This window comes from Python bivittatus, unplaced genomic scaffold (genome assembly GCF_059951505.1).
Source record: "Python bivittatus isolate LINGU-HERP-01145 unplaced genomic scaffold, Pbiv_v1 ctg000080_np1212, whole genome shotgun sequence".
Taxonomy (NCBI): domain Eukaryota; kingdom Metazoa; phylum Chordata; class Lepidosauria; order Squamata; family Pythonidae; genus Python; species Python bivittatus.
Genome location: NW_028277035.1, coordinates 68,359,334 through 68,372,058, shown reverse-complemented (window position 1 = coordinate 68,372,058; position 12,725 = coordinate 68,359,334). Strand labels below are relative to the sequence as shown.

The 12,725-nt window shown below is 38.4% G+C and overlaps 1 protein-coding gene across 2 annotated transcripts in view; it reads right to left on the bottom strand.

Annotated features, from left to right (window-relative positions):
* LOC103055298 (ssu-2 homolog) overlaps positions 1 to 12,725 on the bottom strand; it is a 50,589-nt gene that overhangs the window by 31,845 nt on the left and 6,019 nt on the right. For both annotated transcript variants that reach the window (XM_007431736.4, XM_088134318.1), the window contains exons 2-5: positions 10,588 to 10,686; positions 6,813 to 6,894; positions 5,971 to 6,100; positions 5,567 to 5,627 (exon numbers count right to left, since the gene is read on the bottom strand). In XM_007431736.4, coding sequence (XP_007431798.3) covers positions 5,567 to 5,627; positions 5,971 to 6,100; positions 6,813 to 6,894; positions 10,588 to 10,686 — 372 coding nt within the window. The remainder of the gene's footprint in view (positions 1 to 5,566; positions 5,628 to 5,970; positions 6,101 to 6,812; positions 6,895 to 10,587; positions 10,687 to 12,725) is intronic.

Here is a 12,725-nt window from a genome sequence, read left to right as displayed (position 1 = left end):
GCACACCCATAAACCTTAGTATATTCTACATTCTGGCATTGTCTACACAATCAAATACTATGTAGTCAATAAAGCAAAGATAAATTGTCCTATATTCTTTTGATCGCTCCATTGTCCACCTTATATTATCTATCTGAACATGTATTCCTTTGCTCTTTCTGAAACCTGCCTGTTCATTTGCATTTCCCTCTCCACATAAGGCTCCATCCTTCCTTGTGGGATCTTAAGCTAAACTTTACTTGTGTGAGGAATAAAGATAAATTCTATTGTATCTCCCTTATTTGCTATGACTATATACACCAATCTTTTTTTTAATCTCTAGACCACACATTTTGTGGACAAAGCACTGTTGGAGGCAGTTGTTAACTGTCTTTTGTCCTGCAGCTTTAAACAGTTCAACAGGTATTTGACTTCTGCATGGTGTTTTACTATTTGACAGCTGATCTATTGCCTGTCATATTTCTCCATCTAGTGGAGCCATTTCCTGGATATATTTTCTCTCTATTAATATTTCTCTCATTCTGTATAAAGATTCAGTATAGTCTTTCCATCCTCTTTTAACCTAATTTGCTTCTGTTAAGATGTCTTATTATTACTCTTCAGTAGTCTTAGATTAAATCTGAATTTTCTTTTGTTTTCCTCTATTCATTGGCAATTGTGACTAAGATATTGTTCCTTGTCCTTTATTTGATGTTGTAAATATTCATTCAGTCATCATGCATCATTGGTTGCACAACAGCTTCAGAGGACCTTGAATGAAGTGGATTATCTGGATCCCTTTCCAGGGATCAGAATTCAGGTCGGGATTCAGGCCTGGGTATGGGACAGAAACAGCATTGGTTGCACTTTGGGATGATCTCTGGTGAGGGTGGGATGGGGGTTGTGCATCCATCCTTGCTCTACTTGACCTCTCAGTGCCTTTTGATACCATTGACCATGGTATCCTTCTGGACTGGCTCAGAGGATTGGAGGTGGGCAGCACTGTGTTGTGCTGGTTCACCTCCTTCCTCCAGGGCCAATTCCAGTCGGTGGTGGTTGAGGAGGAGAGATCCCACCCTTGGCCCCTGTTCTGTGGGGTGCCACAGAGTTCAGTGCTCTCCCCCCTCCTATTTAACATCTACATGGGGTCGCTGGGTGAGCTCATCCATCACCATGGGGTAAGGTATCATCAATATGCTGATGATACCCAATTATACATCTCTGCCTGTGGCAAATTAAGCAGTGCTGTGAATGTCTTATCCTGGTGCCTGGAGGCTGTGAGGGTCTGGATGGGGAATAACAGGCTTGAACCCTGGCAAGACTGAGTGGCTGTGGGTTCTGGGGCCTTCTGGTGCAAGAGTTATGCCATCTTTGGTACTGAATGGGGTTGCACTGCCCTGTGCGCAATCTGGAGGTCCTCCTGGACTCACAGCTCCTGCTTGAAGAGCAGGTGGCAGTTTTGGATAGGAGGGCCTTTGCACAGTTTCGTGTTGTGCACCAGTTGCGCCCATTCCTAGATCAGAGGGACCTAATCACTGTCACTCATGCCCTGGTCACCTCCCGTTTGGATTTCTCTAATGCACTCTACATGGGGCTGCCCTTGAAGAGTATCCAGAAGCTTCAACTGGTGCAAAATGCAGTGGCACGGGCAGTTATGTGTGCCCCTAGGGTGGTACATGTTACACCTCTGCTTCGCGAGCTGCACCGGTTGCCAGTTTGCTTCCGGGTCCTATACAAGTTGCTGGTTTTGACCTTTAAAGTCCTTCATGGCATGGGGCTGGGTTACCTGAGGGACCGCCTCTCCCCAATTACATCTGCCCATCCCATTAGAGCTGCAGATCCCATCTGCTAGAGAACTACATTTGGCAGGTCCCAGGAGGTGGACCTTCTGTACTGTGGTGCCCATTTTGTGGAATCTTCTCCCCCCGGAAGGAGATTAGCTCCATCCCTCTTAATATTCTGTAAGTCCCTCAAGACCTGGCTATGTGATCAGGCCTGGGGTCCCAGGGGACCGGGGAGATTTTACGATGGCTCCCTTATTAATTTTATCCCCTCCTGTTTTGTGTGTTTTTACAGTTTTTTATATGTAATTGTTTTTATGTATTTATTTTTTTAATTGTTGTATGCCACCCAGAGTCACCTTGTGTGAGATGGGTGGCTATATAAATAAGATAAATAAATAAAAAAGTCATTAGCGTTGCCCAAAGCTTTTATCGTTTGTCTTTCTTTGACTGTCTTGATCATTTGTTCTGAAACTTGGAACTTAGATCTCTTTGGGAAAAAAAGGGTCCATTTTTTTCCACTTCTGTTTCCACAGGTCCTCTTCTGCCTAAGTTAAGCACACTGAATCTATTCCTTATATTGACCATACAATCTCACTAGATAGTCTCCATTTCTTGACAGCACACCTAGTTCCTTTAATTTTCTAAGATTATATCTGACACCACAAACTCATAGTCTGTTCCATAGCCTGCATCTATAGTGTTCTATTTAACTGAACTGCACTTCCCATCTTCTGTTTCCTATTACATAGTTTGATTCTTATGTGGCCCATCTGATGGTATGTGTATTTATGTTGTTTAGGCGGGTGTGAAAAAATGCTGTAAAGTAAGAATGCTTTCAAAAATACATATTGTAATTGTTTATGTTTATCAATTTCCAAAATGCAAAGTAAGTGAACAGAAGACAAACCCAAATCAAAATTTGGTGTGACCACACTTTGCTTTCAAACAGCATCAATTCTTCTAGGTACACTTGCACACAGTTTTTGAAGGAACTTGGCAGGTAGGTTGTTCCAAACATCTTGGAGAACTAACCACAGATCTCCCGTGGATGTAGGCTGCCTCAAATCCTTCTGTCTCTTCATGTAATCCCAGACAGACTCAATGATGTTGAGATCAGGGCTCTGTGGGGGCCAAACCATCACTTTCAGGACTCCTTGTTCTTCTTTACACTGAGGATAGTTCTTAATGACATTGGCTGTATGCTTGGGGTCGTTGTCCTGATGCAGAATAAATTTGGAGCCAATCACACGCCTCCCTGATGGTATGGCATGATGGATAAGTATCTGCCTGTATTTCTCAGCATTGAGGACACCATTGATCCTGACCAAAACTCCAACCATTTGCAGAAGTGCAGCCCCAAACTTGCAAGGAACCTCCACCATGTTTCACTGTTGCCTGCAGACACTCATTATTGTACCGCTCTCCAGCCCTGCGGCAAACAAACTGCCTCCTGCTACAGCCAAATATTTCAAATTTGGATTAATCAGTCCAGAGCACCTGCTGCCATTTTTCTGCACCCCAGTTCCTATGTTTTCATGCATAGTTGAGTCGCTTAGCCTTGTTTCCACTTCAGAGGTATGGCTTTTTGGCCGCAATTCTTCCATGAAAACCACTTCTGGCCAGACTTCTCTGGACAGTAGATAGGTATACCTGGGTCCTACTGGTTTCTACCAGTTCTGTGCTGATGGCACTGCTGGACATCTTCCAGTGTCAAAGGGAAGTAAGCATGATGTGTCTTCCCTCTGCTGCATTAAGTTTCCTTGGCCGACCACTGCATCTACAGTCCTCAACATTGCCTGTTTCTTTGGGCTTCTTCAAAAAAGCTTGAACAGCAAATCTTGAAACCCCAGTCTGCTTTGCAATTTTTGCCTGGGAGAGACCTTGCTGATGCAGTATAACTACCTTGTATCTGGTTGCTGTGCTCAGTCTAATGCCATGGCATATGACCTATGACATGAAACTTCCACAACCTCACCTTAGTAGCAGAGTTTGGCTGTTCCTCACCCAGTTTTAAGCCTCCTACATAGCTGTTTCTGTTTCAGTTAATGACTGTGTTTCAATCTACATATGAAATTGATGGACATTAGCACCTGCTTGGTATAATTGGTTAATCATACACCTGACTCTAATCCTACAAGATCCCTGACTTTGTGCAAGTGTACAAAGTGTGCAAGTGTAAGAATTGATGCTGGTTTGAAGCCAAGGGTAGTCACGCCAAATATTGATTTGATTTGGATTTCTCTTCTGTTCGCTCACTTTACATTTTGTAAATTGATAAACATAAGCAATTACAATATATATTTTTGAAAGCATTCTTACTTTGCAGCATTTTTTCACACCTGCCTAAAACATTTGCACAGTACTATGTGTGTGTGTGTGTATATCAAAACATTATTAACATATCTCCTGCATTATTGAATTTAGCCAATCCAAATCTTCTTCTAACATCAGGTTACTCATTTTTTCCACTTATATATTCTAATCACACCATTTGTCCTTTCCAAATGCTGCATTTATCAAATCTTGATTTTTTTTCATCTCAATGTCTTCCATCACTATGTCTCTAATAAGTGCATATACTTGTATAATATTAATGTTCCCTGGATATCCACTAGTTCTAATAAATAACAATCCTATCACTTATAGGTTTATCACTGGGCACATGCTTAATGATAAACTTCTTTGAGTATCAATGTCATTCTCTTCTTAGTGACTCATGCTTTAAATAGTATGACATAATCTTCTGATTTAAAATGTCTCATTTCAGTTCCCCTAAGTTCACTTTTCCCTAAAATATGCAGTTGAATACAAATCATTTCCACTTTCACAACTTAATATTTTCCTTGGTTATATGTTCCAATCACATACGTCATTGTAAAACAAGGGACTTCTCTTTCAGGACTGCACAATCAGTGACCAGAGTTCCCTGTGGCTTTGCTCTGACCATGTCATCCCCTCCAGATCTATTTATGAAAGACTGATGCTGTTCCTTACTTCTGTTGTGAATCACCCTTCCACTTTTCACCTTACCAGGCAAGATGATCCTACCAGGAGCGCATGTTCCCACTGTTGTATCCTTTGAGTCACTGAAACTACTGGGAAGGATCCATTAAATAAATGATTATAAAAAAAAAAAATCCTTCATGAGTTGAAATTTTCTCAGCAACATGTAGGCGTGGTGGTGGGGGGAGAGATTTGTAGAAACAGCCTTTTTTTAACTAGAAGAAATCAGAGGTCTTTTAGCATCCTTCTTAGGACATTTCATGCATCTGGACAACCAAAATATCTTCAATACAATACTACAATACTTTGTGGCAATGAATTACATCTATTATGTACACAGAGTAAATTATTTTGATTCAAACATTCATTTTTCAGTTCCACTGAATGTGTACCATTTGTTTGGTATTAGTTCATGGGAGATTTAGAGATTTGTTTTTGTTTTATGAATACATTCTTCTAATTCCATGGACAGATGCTACTGAGAATTAGCTCCTTGTATAGCTGAATATTGTCTCTCATAGTTGTCCATGATAAATTGTTTCCTAACATGAAAGCTAGGATTTTCAGAGGTTTGTATCAAATGTCATGCTTGGACAAATTTGATGCAAAATTCCACACATGTACATATGTGAAAACTGTGAGTCCTAAACACATTCGTATGTTCAGTTTAATACAAATGATGGTTTACAAGTGGTGCATACAGGTTGTTTGTATTTGATTACGGAGCCTTTTTCTGCCAAGAACTCTTTATAATGATTCAGCTGGAATTAAAGCTAATATGTCTTCAAACATTTACTTACTGGTATAAGGCTCAAATGTCCATTCACATGATCTCGTTTCATTAAAGGTTTCCAGCCGATACTGGGGAGAAACACATCTTGTCATCAAATGCTGATTCTAGAATCCTTAGTCTGAGAAAAAGAATTATTTTTTCCGTTTTGGATCTTTTAAGACATCAGGTTAACTCACTCATGAATCACCCCATCTACCACTGTCAAAGTGATTTTTGATAAAACGTTATTGAAGCCATTGAAACATTTTGTTTATCCCATAGGGCTTCAAGAGTTAGTCCAGCTTCTGAACAAACATCACCTTTTTCTAGTTTCTAATACTTGCAGAAGTCTCAGTTGTAGTAGTCTATTGATTTTTTCCCACCTAGCTTTGTCAGCTGGCATCCACTGGTAACCTGTCCAAGAATACTCACTCTGTAGGACATCTGTGGCTTCAATTCCCGAATAAAGAGCTCGCCTGCAGCTCTGTTGCCATAGCAACATTTGGAATTGACGAAGCTGAGCAGAGCACTTCTGGCCATGTCATCTGTCATTCTTGGGATCCTGGGGATTAACAAGACAGCAAGCACACTTTCATTTCTAAGGCATACATGCATCCAGTCTGTGGCATCTCCAGTTAAACAGACTAAGTTGAATCTGATTACCAAAACTTGCAGCTCAGATGGCAGAGAACAATTACCAACTATGAAGAATCACATTGGCTAGCATTTTTTGCCATGTTTCATTAATAAATGCCATGCTTTTTTATTTATTTATAAATAAAATTTATACACCGCCCATCTCACAACCAGTGACTCTAGGCAGTTTATTTTTAAACACCATACTTCAATAATAACAAGACTTTCACACTCTTGTTCAGAGTTGGCTGCAATAATGAAGACCTCTTCATGAAAGTCTTGTATCCCAGAATTTCTACATCCTGAGTATATTCACTTAGTTTCAATACATATAATACAGTTGAAAGGACAAATTATTTTCAATGTTCTTTGAATCTATACTCCTTTCTACACTCTCGTGCCTGGATGGCTTAATCAAGAAAATTATGTTGCAATGGACTGCTATCAGCACCTGATACACTTCTATGAGGGCAAGGATTTTAACTTGGCCCAATCTTGTGTTGTCCTGCTTGGAGACAATAGCTCATTGAAATTGTGGGTTTAATTTAGCTTTTGCTAAATTGAGCAAACTCAGCATACTACTAGGACTAGAGCAAGGACATTTTCCAAGATAAAAAGCAAACAAAAAAATGACTTACCTACACTCTAGAAACACAGGGTTGCTCCTCTGTTCACTAAGTTTTTGCATCATTTCTGGAGGTGGAAATAACTTTTTTCTGCCTGGGTGGGGGGTTCAAGGAAGAATGAATAATGATGAATAAATGTATACAATGATGGGAACAACACGAAAACTAGGGAAAACCATTCTCAGTACTGACATTATGTTCAATCCGACACCTTTCTTGTGCTCATGTGGCTGCTCCTGAAGATGGTTTATGATGCTTGAGGTGTTCTCACCAGCTGCTGCTATGTATGTCTATATACTCTCTGAATCATATTTATTTATTTACAATATCATTCATTCATTCATTCATTCATTCATTCATTCATTCATTCATTCATTCCATTTGTATAGCCGCCCATCTCATATCTGTGACTCTGGGTGGCTCACACAATTAAAACAGCAACAGAAAACAGGAAGCAAAATGCAAAGAAAAAAGAAAAAAAATGTAAAACCATTACAACCAAATTAAAATCATAAAGCATAATCAGCAGGAGAGTATTTGCACTTTGAATCTGGATCTCTGGCATAACTCTGTTATATATTCTGTTACATGGCATTTGCCAACTAAGTGCCTCAGGAAGATTCACATGGTAGATACCTCTATGCTATCAAGAGTCATATGAAAACAGTTCTATTTTTAGGTAGAGTATTTTTTCCTCTTTTTTTTTAAATACCTACTCATAAATTGATGCATACTAAAAATAATGTTAGTATTCTTTATAAGAATTAATAAGAATACTTTATCATGAAAAGGACAACATATGGATAAGATAATACCTTCTGCTATTTCTATTTTCTGCTTTTAATCCTAGCCAAGCTACAAAAAACAGATCTATACAGAAAGCTATAGATACTATTTTAATGTGGAACCGAGCAAAGATCTTTTACACTTTACAAGTCTGATGGTGATGCCTCAGGTAAAAAGTTTTAGTTATTTAAAGCACATTTACCAGTTTATTATTCCACTTCCATTCTATTAATTTCAATTGCACAGCACTCCTTCAGGACACAGGGACCTAAAAATATGGCATATGATTCACTAGTTTTCCTTTAATCCCCCAATATCTATTATATTCCAGTGATGTCATGTTATAAACAAATATATTAGCTATACTTAAAACAGACTATATTGGCATTCTCTACTTTTGACAGATTCCCATTAAAATCCTAACTGGTTCACAAGCAAAATAGCCTACATTATTATAATTCCATTGTTTTCTTCTCCAGCATTTCATAGGGCATAATTTACAGATTATTCATAGAACACAACATTTTTTTCTCAGTTATTGGTGTTGCTCTGACCAATCCAGTCTATATTTGAAACAGCACTCATTTGCCACATTTTTAAAGCTAGGAATCCTAATTCATGAGCAAAGACTGCATTAAGAATATTATGATTTCGTTTCCTGTTATTTGTTACTGTTTTACATTTTCTATAAATATCTTTCAATCTTAAACTGGGTTGTGTCATCTGGAGGTTATTTCCAGAAGAGTTTGACTTTTTTAAAAAAAAATGCTGCTTTTTATACATCACTGGCCAACAAAGATCAAAGGCCAGTTCAGATGAAAGATCTTTAGTGATAACCATGACTAAGGGAGTATTCATATGGTATTGGTTCAAGACCTTCCATATTCTTATTAATGCACACATTTTTCTTCTAGCTATTAGTTAATTAGGACTCTCCATGGTTTCATTTGAAGGCATGGAGGCAATCTTGATTAGCAGTAACACAGTTAGCCCTAAACCATAGAAAAGAGAGGGAAAATCCAGCATAACTAGGCAGAAGGAAAATGAATGGAAGATGCCACTAGAACTGAAAGGAAACCCTCAGTACACTATGTATTTATTTATATACTGCTAATCAAGCAAATTACTTCCAAGTACAACATAAAACATACTGAGTATTGTATAGCACAAAATACAACAAAATGTAGCATTAAAGATAAAAAGATAAATATGTGACCACTGCCCTTGAATGGTGGAACAGTACCTTCAGGTGATGTGAGAATTAAGTAACTGTACACAAAGTGCATCCCAGTAAGGGAGAATGAGTTTCCCATTGCCTGGGTCTTCACTATCTAGTCCAGGAAGAGCCATAGCTGGCAAAGCACCCCATGGGGGTAAAAGACCTTCTTCTGAAGAGCTCTTTGTCCTGTCCCTTCACAAGCAATTTGGATTCAGAAATACAAGCCAGATGTGAATGAGACCTTCTGAGGGAATTACAGCTGTACTTCTTTAGAAGGAGAAAATGAGTTTCATGGGCAGATCAGGTTTCCAGTATATGCATACCACTGTGTAGTAATATGATAGGGAAACAGTTGCAAGGAAGATGAAAAGGAGCATATTTATCTCTGTATGTGGAATGTGATGAGATGAGATGAGATGAGATGAGATGAGATGAGATGAGATGAGATGAGATGAGATGAGATGAGATGAGATGAGATGAGATGAGATGGTATTATATACTTCCTAATCTCTAGGCTGAGAATCTGTGAAATCTACTCTGGCAATGCATATATAATCCTCAGTTTCAGTTATTGTTATATCAAACTGAACAAGCCTAACTTTTGTCCAGTAGAGGCCACCATTCTTTAATGTATAAAGGAATATAATCCTTTATAAACAGGAGTCAGCTACAACATAAGTATAAAGACAGTAAGAGCCACTATGTAGGACAGACAGGCAGAAGACTAGCAGAGCATATCCATGAACACCAACTAGCAGTCAGAAGACAAGATGAAAACTCCTTAATCTCACATCACATGGACAGACTCAACCATAGTTTCAACTGAGAAACTGAGCATCCTAGACCAAGCTAAATCCAAAAATGCTAGGGAATTCCTGAAAGCTTGGGTTCAGACAAATCAGCCATCAACAGACTTACTTACTCACTCACTCACTCACTTACTTACTTACTTATTTATCATATTTATATAGCCACTCATCTCATGTAAAAGTGACTCTGGGCCTCATACAGCAAGACACATAAACCATATTTACACACCATTCAAAAGAGACAACAAAAAGCTAAGAAGGAAATAAGACCTGAACATATCCCCTCCAGCAGCCAGCACCCAGATAAGCAGGAATCAACACCAGGTGAACAATCAAGCAGAAAACCATACCCTAATCAAGCAACTACCAAGGAGAAAACCACACACAACCATCAAAATTGGCAGGGCATGCTACTGTATATAAACAGGGAGCAAACCCCACACTCACTTGCACTGATGATGTTACCTAGTTGGGTAAAGAAATGTCTGCAAGCAAACAACCAAGCTCAGAGAGCACCAAGGACTCCACATAATCCTTTGTCCATATAAAGAACAAAAAGCATAGTCTTTCTGCAGTGCAGATCAGGAGCTTGAAGGGACCAGACTTGCCTCATATTAGCACTGAAAGATTACTGTTTTAAATTCCCCAAACCCTATAAGGATGCTTTGAGAACCTGTATGTTTCTAGTTTGGACTTCAAGCAAAGGTTCTTTGAAGACAATACCTGAAGTTGTTTCAAAGACAGAAGGTAATCTACTCAAAGGCATGCCCTTATGTTCAAGACTGAACTATTAGGGTATTTCTGCACAGACAAGAGTACATCGTCTGACATATTGTGGAAATGTTTAATTTTTTAAAAAAATATGCATATATTGAAATTCAAGATAAGAAACACTGCCCTGATGAAGAACTTGTGTTCTTGTAGTTATATAAATGCAGCAGCCAGTAAAGTACAGTGGGTTATGCATACATACCATGATCGCGAAAAGTCCATGCATAGAGACCAGTTGGTGTTAACAGATCCGTAGGGGGCACCGAAGGACTTTCAGGCTCTGATTCCAGTTCCAGGGTAGCTATTTTAAATGTAAACGATGAATGATATATTTAGTCAAGCCATTTTATTTTTGTGCATAATCTATTTCATATGGAATATGTTTACAATATAGATACAATGTCTACCAAAAGTCCGAAAGGATTGTCCTGGTGGCATGATGCATTTTGCCTCTGGAACCTCTTCTTATTCTGAGGTAAATGCAGAATTATCCAATTCATGTGTGGAAAGAAAAACATGGCTGCCAGCATTTAGTCAGATAAGGTTTCAAACAATTTGTAATATAATTCTACAAACTGGAATGAGAGTTACTAGAAATGAAGCTTTTGATGGATTATTGATTTTTTTTCCCTCAACAAATGTGAATGCCTTTAAAAAAATTATTTTTGGTAATATCTACTGCGTATGAAAAAATGTGTTTCTTCTTAAGTACTATGGTATTTTGTACCCTTTTAAAAATCCATACAAAAAACAATATATACCCATGGATGCTACAGGAAACGCTTTTTGCTAACAATGTACATTTCTAACAATAAAAAAAGTGACTTGATGCCATCATTCATCACTTTGATTAAATAGAGCTTTCTGTTAAAAGCATACACAATTCTTCACAAGGCAAAAAATAATCTCTCTATTTTCTTACCCATGAAAAAGAATAGAAGAAATAAACAAACTGCAGTAGATTTCATTTGAAGGTTGCCTTAATTTAACTGAATATAGAGGCTAAAGAGAATTCTTTGTTCCATGACACAAGTGAATATGCAGTAACTTTTATTATGAATTCTCTCCCCAGTCTATAGTAAAATAAATAAGTAGATTGCACTGCTTGAGATTCTTAGGGATACATCTCTTTCTTCAATAGATCATGATGGACTTTTCTAGAAAAAGAAGAGACAAAACTGGGTCCAAAGTTTTGGGAAGATGGTTGGACAAGAACTTTGACTGAATAAGCCTGAATGTATTAAAAAAAAAACCTAGGAACTGAGATGTTTATGTCAGCACGCTACCCTGTAAATAAAAATTTACTGTTTGTCCTGATAATGTTAATCCTCTTCAGTATACAAGTCAAGTCATTCCCTGCCACAAAATTTCATTTATTTTCTTCCTAACTAACTTATCCTATTCCAAATATTGTCTGGATGTCCAGACATTTTGCAACACTTCTCCAGGGGTACTCTTTCTGGAATGCTTTTCATCACTCCCACCCACCCACCCACCCACTCACTCCCTGGGGTTTCTCTGCTTCCATATATCCTTTCCAAATAATTTCCACTATGAACAGAATCTAGCAAAGGCTTCTGTTGTGACACAATCTCAGTCAAATCTCCCTGTCTTCCTTCCCACCAACATTCTGACTCAATGCTCAGTGAACAGCTTTAAAATTCCTTTTTCAACATATTCTAAAATACTTTTATTTATATAGCAAACAATCTTCCATCCATTTACCTCTTCATATGAGGTAAGTGGACAAGACATGATTCAGGAGGGAGATGGAGAAGCAATCCACTAGCAAGTTCTTTCCTTATCTTTCGATGGAGAAGAAATGAAGGAGTTGTAATGCAATGGGGGTTGATTTAGATAGTTAAAAACAATTACTGATTGGCCAGCTTTATAACCATAAACTTCCCGACATACTGTATCTCACACATTGAAGTAGAGAGAATTCAGGATAGCAGTGAAGATACAGTCACTCCAGGACTAATCTGAGACTGTGGTTTTCCCACATGAACTGCAAGCTTCTATATTGACACGAAGTGCTCAGATCGCTCAATATTTGCTTACTATGACATATTAGAGTCTTAATGAAATCATCTGAATTACCAAAATCTCCTAGAGCAAATGCTAATCTGCCTAAGCAGCACTTCCGATTTAATATATTTATAAAATATATGGCATGCTAATTGTAGTAAGGGATTGCAGCAGAGAAGATGGTGGCAGCAGGTTAAGTGATCCATAATCTCTGAGAACTGGTGAATGTTTAGCCCTGCCAAGGGCTGCATAGGGACCCATCATTTGAGGGACCACCTGTCTCCAATTGTTTCTGCCTGTCGGTACAATCAG